The sequence below is a fragment of the Sinocyclocheilus anshuiensis genome, unplaced genomic scaffold (genome assembly GCF_001515605.1).
Source record: "Sinocyclocheilus anshuiensis isolate Anshui unplaced genomic scaffold, SAMN03320099.WGS_v1.1 scaffold590, whole genome shotgun sequence".
NCBI lineage: Eukaryota > Metazoa > Chordata > Actinopteri > Cypriniformes > Cyprinidae > Sinocyclocheilus > Sinocyclocheilus anshuiensis.
The window spans coordinates 491,347-505,886 of NW_015544192.1; the positions used below are offsets into that span (position 1 = coordinate 491,347).

General features: G+C 38.2%; 1 protein-coding gene across 1 annotated transcript in view; it reads left to right on the forward strand.

The window, feature by feature from the left end:
- The first annotated feature begins 46 nt into the window (after positions 1 to 46).
- LOC107696513 (nuclear pore complex protein Nup153-like) overlaps positions 47 to 14,540 on the forward strand; it is a 26,064-nt gene continuing 11,570 nt past the window's right edge. The window contains exons 1-7 of the mRNA XM_016496871.1: positions 47 to 181; positions 10,945 to 11,158; positions 11,285 to 11,586; positions 12,044 to 12,172; positions 12,284 to 12,400; positions 12,602 to 12,646; positions 12,754 to 12,807. Of these exons, the coding sequence (XP_016352357.1) occupies positions 104 to 181; positions 10,945 to 11,158; positions 11,285 to 11,586; positions 12,044 to 12,172; positions 12,284 to 12,400; positions 12,602 to 12,646; positions 12,754 to 12,807 (939 nt within the window). The 5' untranslated portion in view covers positions 47 to 103. The remainder of the gene's footprint in view (positions 182 to 10,944; positions 11,159 to 11,284; positions 11,587 to 12,043; positions 12,173 to 12,283; positions 12,401 to 12,601; positions 12,647 to 12,753; positions 12,808 to 14,540) is intronic.

Genomic DNA, 14,540 nt, shown 5'->3' on the forward strand with positions numbered 1-14,540 from the left:
AAACCCCAACGCCGAAGTGGCTGATGGTATATTGGAGGGCTGCGCTGTGACAGCGGAGCTCTATCCGGCGAAGCACTACTGAGCAGACGCAATCTAGTTAGCCATGGCGGCGACAGGAGGAGGGAAAATCAGATCAAGAAGATACCACATCGCTTCAAAACCTTATGCCAAAGGCAAACAGGTAAATAAAATGAAACCCTAGTCGCCACGGCAAGGATTTTAGCGGTTCTTAGCTTAAGGCGCACCGGTGTTTTGCCAGCGGGTTTTGTATTTGTAAAGCGGGAGACGTTTTGAGGCCTGTTTCAGGCCTGTTCACGTTCTTCCAGCACACGGTCTCAACACTTGTCACCGCAATACCGCTAACTCGTTTTACTGAAGAGACGTAGCCGTTAAGTGAGGAAAATGCTCAAAATGTGGCGTCAGAGAGGTGAAATTTTAAGGTTTTTAAATAATTTCAGACAATCGCATGAACGCGTTTCAAAACACAACCCGTTAGCTGCGGCTCGTACCGGCGTCATACAAGAATACTTACATTTGAATATAAATAACAGCATTTGAATGTTATTACCTTCTGAATAAAATGCTGTTTATACTCCGAAGCTCACGTCTCCCATCTTTTGCGCCGCTCGGAGGGTCCACATGTGGGTAACCTGAGCTTCACAGCACTTTTGGCAATGTTTTCTTTACTTATATTTCATGTCTAAGTCTTAAACTTGGTTGAAGATCAATTGGATATGACTGGCGAGTCTGGTACATGTTTTGCATAAATACGGAAAGCACAGGTAGTTAACGCACTAGGTTTGTCATCATGAAGAAAGGCGGGATGAGTGCGTGTCTTGGCGTGTTTTCAGAGCTATCTGTACGTTAGCTGAAAACACTCGCATGCTGCTTTATGAAAAGAGAAACAGTGCAATGACTAACGCACGTTAATGGATTAATGTCATTCCATGTTCTATGTACAGACATTTTAATTAGTCCTTTACTTATCTTAAAAAATAAGCTAGCCTATATTTGGCTAATAACTTTAGCAATATTGATATCTTTTTGCGTGATAAGACCTGTGTGTTTTAGGGAAATTAAGTAGAACTTATGTAAACAGAAATATTGTATTTTTTTACTGAGATCTGTATATTTGGTAAACGGTTAATCATAATTTGTTAAAATAGTCAAATCATATATTTTTCTTTTTAGTCTAAAGATTAGACCGTTTTTCAGTCAAAAAAAACAAAAACAAATGAAGCTGGTTCTGCATATTGGTTATTATATACATAAAAATAATTTGTATTGGCAGTTAAAAACATTGGTCTCTAATTCTAAACTAATGTTTTTTGAGGTGTCAAAATGTGGCAGAGTTGTTTGTCTATTCTGATCTCATGAAGTGACTAAAACTGTTATGCCATAGAAAGTAGAATTAGTAAAGAACAGGGAAGTCTCTGTTCTTTTGTATTGCATTTGCATTTGAAATGTTTAGCAACTTAAAAATCATGGAAATGCCCATATTTTCTGTTGACACTACATATACATATTTTCAATGCGCATCATTGCGCCTAGTTTTCCCCCCACATAAACTGCACACACTCGGACCGCCCTTTTTTTCTCCAAAAATTATCTTAAAATGTTCAAGGGAAAATGTATACTCTAGATGCTGTATTTGATCATTTCTTTTAAGCATTTCACCTTTTATTTTAAATGCTCCTGTAATGTGGCGTTTTTATGTGCAAATCTATGCTGCACCTCACTTAAAATGAGGCAATAAAACTGCATGTATAGTATTGATTAAAAAATGCTGTCTAAGCCATTTCAGTAAAGTATATCATCACATCACAACTTTTTCAAAGTGTGTTGTGTCAGTTAGGCCTGTCGCAATAATCAATATATCGACTTATCGTGCAATATATGTACATGACCTCAATCATTTTTGGTGACGCAATATATCGCCCATTATATTTACTTAAAAATGAATGTCACCATGTTTTGTACATTCCACTTGTGCCTGTGTCTTTTGCAGCTTCTCGTACATAACGTGGTGTAGTCATGAGGTGCTAGTTCAAATTTAAAAAATGCCTCTACAAACAAAGTTTCATCTGCAGATATGGCCTTGTTTAGGGATCTGTGCCTTTTTGCATACGGACATCTGACTGCTAAGTAGTGATTGTGTTTTTCAGCAATAGTGTGCACCCTTAATTTACAGAGAAAAGAAGGTCAGGGGAAAATCTGTAGATGGAAAAATCTCCATAATTTTTTTGGTTTTTTTTCTACTTGTTACATTGCACTTTTTGTTAGAAAATGTTTATTTACTATTTATTCAGGTTTTTTAAGGTATCTAATATTTTGATAATTTCCATGATCTAAATATTCTTAAGAATTAAAAGTTTGTTGTCATGTGGAAGGGTGTAGGCCTTCTTGCATTATTATGCTGTTACATTACGATTATATATTCAGTGGCATAAAATGGTCTTTAAAATGACAATAATATCGCTTATCGCAATTATTTCTGGGGTAATATATCGCACAACAAAAAGTTGTTATCGTGACAGGCCTAGTGTCAGTTACACATGTGCATTTTAACACTGTGCAGAGATAGTTTAGCTTGCAGGTGTGTTTACTAGATTAGATGGTGTCATAGAGTGGAGTATAAAGTGTGGTTGAACTTAAAGGGGTCATATAATGCTACATGCACTTTTACAAGTTGTTTGAACTGAAATGTGTGTTGGCAGTGTGTGTACACAACCACCCTAAAATTATAAAAATCCACCCAGTGTTTTTTTAAAATCTGGTTAAGTGTTTTCCCTTTTCTCAAATTGAGCCGATCTCAGATGCCTGTCTGTGTGACGTCACCTAATAATGTGCTAATGTGCCTTTCCTAATAATGTGCCTTTCCTAATAATGCGCTAATTAGCGAGTTTCACGATGAATGCAACTAAAGAAAACCGTCTCTCTGAGAGCGGCTAGGAAGAGAGGGGCGGGGTCAGCAGAGCTCATTAACATTTAAAGGAAAATGCTACAAATCTGCTTGCTCTGAAAAGAGCTGTTTTTGACAGGGTAAAAAAGGTGTTTTTTTTTACACAACCATTGAGAAATTTTAACGAAACTATGTTACAGATTTTTCATTAAGACCCTAAAGAATCATATCAACTTGTGGCAAATGGGCATCCTATGACCCCTTTAAGTCATTGTTTTTCCTGTACACTTTATGAAACTCTGCTCTCCCACACATTTTTGGTAGTATTGATTGGCCTTGCTGACTTTGGGTGGCGCCATGTGTGCACTGTTGACAGGAAGTGACTTATGTTGCAACCCTGAGCTCATGCATGAGGCCCCAGCCGTGAACACAGCTGGATTCGTATGCCGAGTGCGTGCAGCATGTTGATGTTGTTTATCCTTTATGTAGTCTTCTTGATTTCAGAGTAAGGCAGGAAGTTGAATTACGCTCGTACTCTGGCCTATATTTAAATCACAAGTGTCTATAAGCATTAAAGGCCTTCCATTTTGATTGCGCAATGTCTCCCAGCTCTTCTGCTGAGGCCAAATGGACTATTTAGCTTTCCCACCTGTCTGAGGGTCACATGCTTACAGTGTTCAGCCAAAGAGCTGATCTGTGGTGTTGCTGTGTCCAAACCCTGGAGCTCAGTTAGAGAACAATAAACCTGTAGTGCTTGCACAGTGATTTGGTCCCCAGGGCCCCTTTTAGATGACAACTGAAGCTCTCAAATCCAGACCCTCTCTAGCCTTGGGGGCCACACTGATTCTGCAGTATGGCAACTAATGAATCAAAGTTTAGGATGATGTCTTTTCTTGCAACTTTTTTGCAACTAAGTTGAAGGCTGATAATGATTCCTGATAATTTACTCACCTCTATGTCATCCAAGATGTTCATGTCTTTCTTTCTTCAGTTGAAAAGAAATCAAGGTTTTTGAGGAAAATATTCCAGGGTTTTTCTCCATATATTGGACTTCAGCGGGGACCGACGGGTTGAAGGTCCGAATTTGCTGTTTCAATGCAGCTTTAAAGGGCTCAACACGATCCCAGCCAAGAAATAAGGGTCTTGTCTAGCGAAACGATCTGTTATTAAAAAAAATAAAATAAAAATAAAAATTGATATACGTTTTAACCACAAATGGTCGTCTTACACTAGCTTAACTTCACGCATTACGTAGTCACATTGGAAAGGTTACACGTGACGTAGGCGTAAGTACCAACCAAGTGTTTACAAAGTGAACATGCAAAGAAAGTTAAACGCCCTTTACTAAAAAAGTAAAACGATGTTGGCCGATTTTAATGTTGGAGTAGAAAATGAGATGGAGTTTTTCGCCCTTCCCTACCTTTTTGAACCCTAGTACACAGACGAAGAATTAACCACGCGTGACCTTTCCTACGTGAAGTCGTAGACGCACATTGCAGAGCTAGTGCAAGACAAGCATTTGTGGTTAAGTATATACATTTTTATTTTTATTTTTTTATAAAATTACAGATCGTTTCGCTAGACAAGACCTTTATTCCTCGGCTGGGATCGTGTAGAGTCCTTTGAATGGAGAAATCCTGGAATGTTTTCCTCAAAAACCTTAATTTCTTTTCGACCGAAGAAAGAAAGACATGAACTTCTTGGATGACATGTGGGTGAGTATATTGTCAGGAAAATTTTACTCTGGTAGTGAACTAATCCTTAAAGTAGAGACCTGCACTCCCGTGGGAGTATCGTGGGACCCAACGCAACAGGGTGCAGCGCGGGACAACTCTTGATGGGCGAGTGCGGGCGGGAAGAGAATCGTGTGTGTGTGTGTAGGATGCGGGAGAATAAAATGATTCGCGGGACTCCCGCAAAATAGAAATAATCTAAACATAAAGTGTCTAAAACTTATAAATTATTTATCTTTTGCACAAAAGCAAAAAGAAAATCTAATATTAACATTAAAATGATTGACATGCGTAAGCTAGGCATAGTTTCTATTTATAACACGTGTTTAAAGGGTTGCGCAATGTAGCCAATCACAGACTCAACTGTTGATTTCTGGAATGCAATGGCCAATCAGTTGGAGCGGGACCAGATAAGATATATTTCTGCGGGCGCGGGACAGAATCTTGCAGGAGCGGGACTGAAAAATCCGTCCCGCGCAGGTCTCTACCTTGAAGCTCTTAACATTTGTATCAGCTGTTCAAATCCAAAAGGTTTAGGATTAAAAATAAAACAAAGGATTACCTTTTGATTTATCATTGGAATGAGCAACTGGTTGAGGCAGAAAAAGTTGATGTAAAAGTGTCAAAGTCTTGTTGCTTAAAGGCATGGTTCACACAAAAATGAAAATTTGCTGAAAATGTACTCGCCTTCAGACCATCCAAGGAGTAGATGAGTTTGTTTCTTCATCAGAATGGATTTGGAGAAATTTAGCATTACATCACTTACTCATCTATAAATCCTCTGCAGTGAATGGGTGCTGTTAGAATGAGAGTTCAAATGGCCGATAAAAACATCATAATAATCCACGTCTCCAGTCCATCAATTAAGGCTCTTGTCGCATGTAAAGCGGTGTGCTTGTAAAACAAATCCATCAAGATGTTTTTTTTTTAAACTTCAAACCGTTGCTTCTGGCTCAAATATGAGCCCTTTATTCGTAACACATTCCTTTTCAAGTGAAAGTCATCTTATCTGAATCAGGAGAGAGATGCCCAGATCAATCACCATTTACAAGTGATAACAGTCCAAAAGCGTTCTAAACAAATGTCAGTGAATTTTTATGTGAGAGGACAACATGGACTGGACTTTTTATATAGGGGTGGGACAAAATATCGATATGGCAATAGGCCTATATTGTTGTCCTTCTCTGTGCGATATGATTTTGTGTTTGATTGTGCTAATACTGTCAAAAACACACAAGGTTTACATAAAAAACACAGTTGGTTATGTCTAAAGTGAATGTAAACAGTTGAGAGAAAAACGGCTGCATGCCTGTATATTAGATACGTGCAGCTCTTAAAGTGACAGCAGACTAATTGTACTAAACATGCTGCTGCTTGTCATTAAAGGGGTAGTTCACCCAAAAATTTATTCTGTCATTTACTCACTCTCATGTTGTCCCAAACCTGTATTAATGTCTGTCTTAGAATAAATTTTGGGTAACCAAACAGTTGCAGGTCCCCATTAACTTTGATTGAAGGAAAAGAAATACTATGGAAGTCACTGGGGAACAGCAACTGTTTGGTTACCCACATTCTTCAAAATAACTTTTGTTTAACAGAAGAAAGTAACTCGTTCAGGTTTAAAACAACTTGAGAGCGAGTAAATGATGACAATTTAAATTTTTGCAGAATTTTCAGCAGTTTGGGCTTGAATGAAGAGAGAGAACCTGCACTTAAACCTTTTTTTTTTTTTTTTTTTTTTTTTTATACATAACAATAAAAAATAAAATAAAATAAGGGGGTGGGACAAGAAAGAAAACTATGTACATATAGGGAGTGGTCTTTCTTTACATCGGAATTTTGATTAGAAAATAAAGTCAGGTCTATGAGATGTTGCATATTTGATCCATTTTTCCCAGTGCAAAGCAAATTGTTCCATATTATGATTTACAAATGCTGTTATTTGCTCCATTTTATAGATGTCCAATGTGATTTCCATCCATGCATTTAGGGTAGGACTCTCCTGTGACAACCATTTTTTTGTAAAACTCTTTTTAACAGCTACCAATAATATATTCATTAGATATTTATCTCTTTTTAACCATTCCTGTGGTATGTATCCAAACAATAATAATTTACTGTTACAGGGTATCACACATTTAAAGATATATTTTAAGGCAGTATGTATTCCTCTCCAGTAGCCCTTAATAATAGAGCAGTCCCAGAAAACATGGTAATGGTTTGCGTTTTGGTTTCCACATTTTCTCCAACATACCGAAAAATTACTACCATGGTGTGATTTCTGAGAAGGCGTAATACAATATCTTATCGAGCTTTTCCAACCAAACTCCTTCCATTGTCTTCGTCTCAGTCACATCCTTCATTTTTATCTTAAAAAAGTTTCTCATTTGTAAGTATCTATAAAAGTCTTGTGTTTCTAATGAATGTTTCTCGTTAAGTACTTCAAAGCTGGCTAGTATATTGTCTTCTATTAAATTACATAAAACTGTTATCCCCTTATCTATCCAGTCCTTAAATCGAGTATCTGATCTGTTTGGTGTAAATTCGGAATCGTATGCACACCATTTAAGAGGCACAATTTCTTCTTTTAGTTTATATTCTGTAATAATAGATTTCCATACCGTAAGAGTGCAATTTACCCATGAGTTATCAATAGATTTAATGTGTTTTTGTAAATTACTATCGGCCAGGATTGCCTGTATGGGGATCAAGGATATTTTCTGCTCCATGTTTTTCCATTGAGCCTCGTAAAATGGATTACACCAGCATATCATGGCTCCCATCTGTGCTGCATAATAATAATCTCTAAGGGAAGGTAATCCCCACCCCCCTTTTTCTTTAGCCAGCTGTAAAGTTTTAAAGCGAACTCTAGGTTTTTTACCCTGCCATATATATCTTGATAACATCTTGTCCCATTCATTAAACTGATTTTGATTAATCAATATAGGTAGAGTCTGAAATAAATATAATAGTCTAGGCAAAATATTCATTTTGATAGATTCAATACGTGAACTAAGACTAAAGAAAGGAATTGTTCCATCTTCCTATATCTTCCTTAATTTTTTTATTGATAGGTAAGTAGTTACATTCAAATAATTTTGTAAGATCTTTTGGCATGAATGCCAAGGTATTTGAAAGATTCTGTTTGCCATACCAAAGGGTATCTGTTTTTAATTTCTCTTGGTGCTTTGTAATTATACGAAAGTAGCTGAGTTTTTCCTATATTAATCTTATATCCTGATATCTGGCCAAACATTTCAAGCGACTGCATCAATTTCGGTAAAGAGTATGTTGGTTGCCCCAGGTATATCAGGATATCATCTGCATAGCAAGCCAATTTGTGTTCTGTTCCTTTAAAATTAATTCCCCTAATATCCTCATTCTGTCTGATATACTGAGCTAATGGTTCTAAATATAGTGCGAAGAGTAACGGTGACCATGCACAGCCCTGCCGTGTACCCCTTTCTAGAGTAAAATTATTTGATAAGTATCCATTGATTTTGATCCTCGCTGTGGGGTTATTATATAGGGACTGTATAGTTTTTATAATTGTATCATTTAAACCAAATCTGTGTAAAACTCTGTAAAGAAATAGCCAGTTAACTGAATCAAATGCTTTTTCAGCATCTATGCTTATTATAATTGCTTCAGTGTTATTTTTTTTGTATATGATTCATAATGTGTAGTGTCCTTCGTATATTATCTTGTGTTCGGCGTTGTCTTATGAAACCTGTCTGATCATTATGTATCAGTTTAGGCATGAATTCTTCCATTCGTTTTGCCATAATGGATGTAAATATAAAACGTGTATTTTACCCCCGGAATGCGATTTTTACAGGGGAGCCCTCCTCGAAATGCGATTGGACTAGTTTTATTGCGAAAACCTGGCAACCCTGTTCATAGGCGCCACCTGCTGTCAGAGAGTGCGTCTCATGCTAGAGGAATCTAATTTTGGTTTCAAATGTATATTTAAGTCTCCCCCACATATCAAAAATCCCTCTGTTTCCAATGTCATGATACTAGTAATTTTCTGGAAGAAGCTAAAATCACTTCCTGGGGGTGCATATATATTTAAAAGAGTAACTGATTTCTCATATATTTTACCCTTTACTAGGATATATCTGCCCTCCTTGTCTCCCATTTCCGATATTTTTTCAAAATTTAGTTTGTTCGAAATAAGAATAGCGACTCCCCTCCTATGCCCTGTTTTGTATGAAGAGAAAAACACACTAGAAAAGCCAGATTTCCTCAATTTTTCATGCTCTTTATCATTTAAATGAGTTTCCTGTAAGTATACTATATGGGCTTGCTCTTTCTTCATTTTAGATAAAACTTTATTACGTTTAATTAGATTCAACATCCCACTGACATTAAATGATATTATTTTAACTTTGTCTCTAACCAGATTTATCTGAAGATCCTGTGTTAATAAACTTTACTAAATAGAACTTGGACGATCCACTCCCTGAACAAGTATGAACAAGAAAACATACATAGCATGAAAACAAATAACAATGATATGATTCCAAGGTTGGGGTCTCTAACAGATGACCCTGAACTAAGCTAGAAGAAGCGTCTAGCTGTGGGGGAAAATCTCTGTCCCAAATGGGTAGGGGGCCCCCATTGCAGCATCCAAAACAATAAATGTAAAAGTCTGTGTACATTTTACCAAAATTACTACCTTACGTATTCCTCCCTTGTATATATTCACATTTAAATAGGGGAGAAGGATGTATATAGATAAAAGTAACTATATAAAAATAAACGTAGATAAAGAAAAATTCACATTATCGTATATGCTTCTCAAACTGAAAATATCACCATCTCTTTCATGGTTTGCTTAGCTCACCGGAAATTTGAAATTAGTTCAGGTTTAAAGTTCCTCTGGAGGAGATAGGGGCCGTCTTCTGAAAACTTGCAACCTCTCTCTAATGTTCCTCTCACGTTCTTCTTCCATACCCTGTTGTCTCAGTCCTCTCGTCGTCTCCCAGGCCGTACGGGATAGTTGCTCAGCAAGACTCTCTCTCGGTGTGATTACACTGACGGGCAATCCTCTGTCCTTCATGTCTGCAGTCGCCTCCTCTGCCGATTGATACAGTCGCGTCCCGTCACCATAAAACACCCGTAGTTTAGCTGGAAACGGGGTCTGGAAGCGTATCTGTTTCTGTTTTAGTACCCGTTTCGCTTCGGAGTATTCCTTGAGTTTCTGTAGAATTGCCGGAGGGTAATCTTGGTAGAAGTATATTGGTCTTTCATTCAAAAACACCTTCTTTCCCCAGGCTTTGCGCAGAATCTCTTCTTTGATTTTGTAGCGGTGGAATTTGATTATTATTCACCGTGGTCTATCTTCCCTGTTGCCCGAGGGTTTCGTTGCGAGTGCCCGGTGAGCTCTCTCGATGCCAAGGTCTGTAGTTGAGGGGTCTCCAGCTCGTCCCGTAGTAACTTTTCCACAAACAGCGTCATTGACGCCCCCTCTGCTCCTTCGGGAACATTATAGATCCTTATATTCTCCCGTCGTGATCTCCCTTCTTGGTCGAGAAGTTTATTTTCCTGTTGGTTCATCACTTTTATCATCTTGCTCATCACCTGTTCTACGTTTTGAACACGGTCTTCTACTTTTCCAATTCGCGTTTCCGCCTCCGCAATCTTTTGATTAACACTGGTGAGTTCGGTGAAAATCTCGTTTAGTTGTTGTTTTGTGTCTTTGCGAAATTCCCTTATCTCCTCCAGAACTTTTGTCAAACTTGCCGCATCACTCAGATGAGTATTAGCATTAGCTTCACCCTGTTGTTTGCGTTTTCTTCATTCACAGTTTCTCCAGCGGTGCATTTTTTGTTTCCATCTCTTCTCCCCATTCTTGCCCCGCTTATCGAAACAGACAAAGTCGAGAAAAAGTTATATTTGGTGATTTAACGGGGCAAATAAGTGGTTTTCCCGGAGGAGCTGTTGTTTATGCTGCCATACAGGAAGATGACGCCACCGCTCGTCTCGCACTTAACCTTTTCATAGTCATTTTGTTTTCATAAACAGATATCGTTATGTATCATTATAGGATTGTCTAGCAATATATATTGATTATCGCAGAATTGCTGTATCGTGATATTATCGGTATCGTGAGGTACCCTGTGAAACCCACCCCTAATTATAGGGGATGGAGCATTATTATAGATTATGGATTTGTATTTTTGCCAGAAACAACAGTTAAATTGCCTTAGTAATGGATTTGTTTTTATTAATGAGATTTAAGGTATTGCTCTTGGTCTTTTGTTGCTGCTGGATATGCTAATTTTGTCCCTTTGGCTCCTGCAGCAGCCTGGCCTGATCAGTCGTGTGACAGATACAGTGAAGAGCATAGTCCCCTCCTGGCTGCAGAAATACTTCAAAAATGGAGAAGTTCCAGAGGGTGATACTGGTGCAGTCGGGGTGGACCGGAACAACGTGGCTCCTCCCCCTAATGGCAGTGACGAAGTCACCCCGCTCCCAGATGGACGAGACTCTCCAGAGCCGAGCACAAGTAACACAGGTATGATGAGTAGGTGCTGTCTGGCAGATATGCACAGGTGTTATTCCAAAACCTAGAGAACTGTGTAGGTGGCTATTTTAAACACTGCTTGCGTTCTTGACTTGAAATGCTGAATTCCTTTTTTAGAACCATCTACAAGTAGAGCGTCACTGAACTTCCAGGAAGCTCTTTCGAGACCTCCGCTCAATCGGACCCACCTGCACTTCCCCTCCCTGGATGGTTCCCCTGCATTAGGTGGCACAAGCTCCCTCTTCTCCCAGCCCTCCACGTCCACAGCACCCTTCTCAGGGAGCCCTTTCGCTGTAACCTCCAACTTCTCCCTGGTGAAAGAGATTAAGGACTCCAGTTCTCAGCATGAGGATGACAATATCTCGACTACCAGTGGCTTTTCGTCACGTTTGATTACTAATATACCAAAGTTTGGGTCTGTAAGATTTATTATTAATTTATTTTATTTTAATTTTTTAATTACTACTACAAGAATACTATATTGCAATAAATTTGGTCGTGAGTGTTATTTAAAATTAAATAACAAAAATATTAAGAAGCACAACTGTTACTGTTTCCATCTTTGATAATATGAAATGCACCAAATCAGCATATCACGTGACATTGAAAACTGGTAATGTTATATTAATATGTAATATTTCACAATGTTACTGCTTTTACTTTGTTTTTAATCAAATAAATGCAGGCTTGATGAGCAAAATATACTTTTTTTTAACAAATCTTTTGAACAGTAGTGTATAATTTGGAAAATGAACAATGAGCAATCAGTGTTCTTTTAAGGTTCCTTTTAATGTCCAAGTTGTCTTGTCAGATGATTAATGACTGCTCACTTTACTGAGATGGAGAGTAATGCTAGGCATGTTTGTTCTCTTATAGTCAGTGTTGAGCAGTTCAGTGCTAAACTCCAGTCAGTTGGGGGATTCACCCTTCTACCCAGGGAAGACCACATATGGAGGAGCTGCTGCGATGAGGACAGCTCGTTCACGCCCAGCTACTCCTTACCAGGTCTGAACAATCATGCCAATGATTGACTCTTATTTCATAGGCCAGTACTATTATTTCATATAAAATTTTATACTCTTATAAGATTTTAAAATCCGGTCTGTGGTTGCTCAGCCTCCCGTTAGGAGACAGATAAAGGCAAAGCCAGCTGGAGCTCAACCCTGTGGAGTGACCAGTGCCACAGCGAGACGCATCCTACAGTCCCTGGAGCTCATGTCCAGTCCTCTTGCTGTGAGTTTACTGTCTGTGCTATCTGCTATGGTGTAAAAATCAAATAAAACATTTCAGTGTTACTAAGCCTATAGAAGAAAGTTTAAAATGTAACAAATGTTTCTGTAAAATAAACAGTTGCTATACAAATAGTTCCCTTAGATGTGGGAAAAGCAACAAAAGTAAGCATTTCATTAAAAACATGTTTTGGTAACTTTACAGGATGCAAAAAGAATTCCGTCTACAGTTTCATCACCTCTGTCAGCTGTAAGTACCGTGTCATAGTAGTTTTTACTTTACAATACTTTGAAATTCACTTCAATTGAGTTTTCAGTCCATACAGTCTTTAAACTTTACTTTTTTTATTTTTTCAGTCACTGAATCACACAGACCTTGACGTTTCAAATTTCCAGGCAAAGAGGAAAAGGGTGAGTCTAGAGCTATTTAAGAATTTGAAGTGTCAGATAAAAACGGGGTCTATCGTGGATGTGTAGAAAAAGAAATCCATACATATTTTTCATGCTTAGAAACAATTTACTACTGTACTTTAGTACATGTTGCAGGGATTAAAGTTATCCGTCGCTACGACGGATTTCCGTTAATAGCAGCGAGTTTTGACGGATTTCCGTCAATTGGAAAAAATTAGGGGAAAAGAAACATTTAGTGCATTGTTGTTGTTCTGCCCAAAAATCATCCCCGCCACGGCTGCAGCTTCTCAGTGACAACATAGTGATGCCGCTCGCATTATTCACTGTTGCACTTCCCCTCCCTGGATGGTTCCCCTGCATTAGGTGGCACAAGCTCCCTCTTCTCCCAGCCCTCCACGTCCACAGCACCCTTCTCAGGGAGCCCTTTCGCTGTAACCTCCAACTTCTCCCTGGTGAAAGAGATTAAGGACTCCAGTTCTCAGCATGAGGATGACAATATCTCGACTACCAGTGGCTTTTCGTCACGTGCGTCTGATAAAGGTGAGCAACCACATTTCTGAGCAGAAACCAATAGACAAGTTTTGTTGCTAGGCATTTGAATTGTCAAGTTTCATTGGAGTCTTAAACTAGGTATAGATAGAACTAAGCACAGAGCTTAATCTTCTTCCAGATGTGCCCACATCGAAGACTATGCCGCTCCTCTGGTCTCCAGAGACAGAACGCACCCACACTGGATCGCAGACAGCCCACTCTGGGCTGAAAAAACCAGCCTTCAACCTGTCAGTTTTTGGCACTTCCTCATCAGTAAGTAGGTCCAATCCTCTACAGTGCGAGTAAATCACTTGCATATGTGACTAAACCTTCACTCTGGGCGACTAAATTATGTCTAACACTAGCCATTGGCTAATAAATTCTTAGATTTTACTCGCCAGTGTGTGAGTAGGAGGCTAAGTATAATTTAAGCACAGATATATTTTCACTCGTTTCACTCTCTGTCAAGGGATCTGTGCGTTTTGTTTTTCAGTTCATCTCAATGGATGCGCAGCGTACCTGTTTTTGACGCACTGTAAACTCTAGTGTGAACACTGACAACGTGATTAATATTCATGAACCCAGCAGCTCATTAATCCTTAGTGCGTTTTATATTGTTATTAGTAGAATTCGTAGTATTATTTTTATTATTATCTTATCAGTATTATTGTTAGGTTTTTTTCCCTCTTTTTTTATTTTTATAGAAACACTGAATGACCAACAATATCTTAAGCACCACCACCAGCCCTAAGTTCAGTTGAAATGATTAATATGCATTTATACATGGTTACCAAGTTTTAATTCTAATTACTAAAGTTCTATCATTATCTTGATTTTCATAATATCATATTATAATGCTTGACTGACTGATGTTAAGTGGACTTTCAGTTGTTTAAAAAGCTGTGCCATTATACAAACATAAGCTTATTTTATATGTTTTTGAACGAATCTAGTGAGTCAGTGATTCATGATTACCCATTCATAAAGACAGTCACTTTCTTCATTCCTGAATGAATCAGCTGTTCGAACAAATCAATTAAATGAATGATTCGGTGATAAAATTAGTGACTTGCCGCCACCTGCTGGCGGATTTAGTTTCATTTTTAGCGTATCATTTCAGTTATTTAAATAATTTAATATTTCTGTATTCAAAATGTTATATTTAAAACATTAATCTCCACATGAATGTATGAATTTAATTG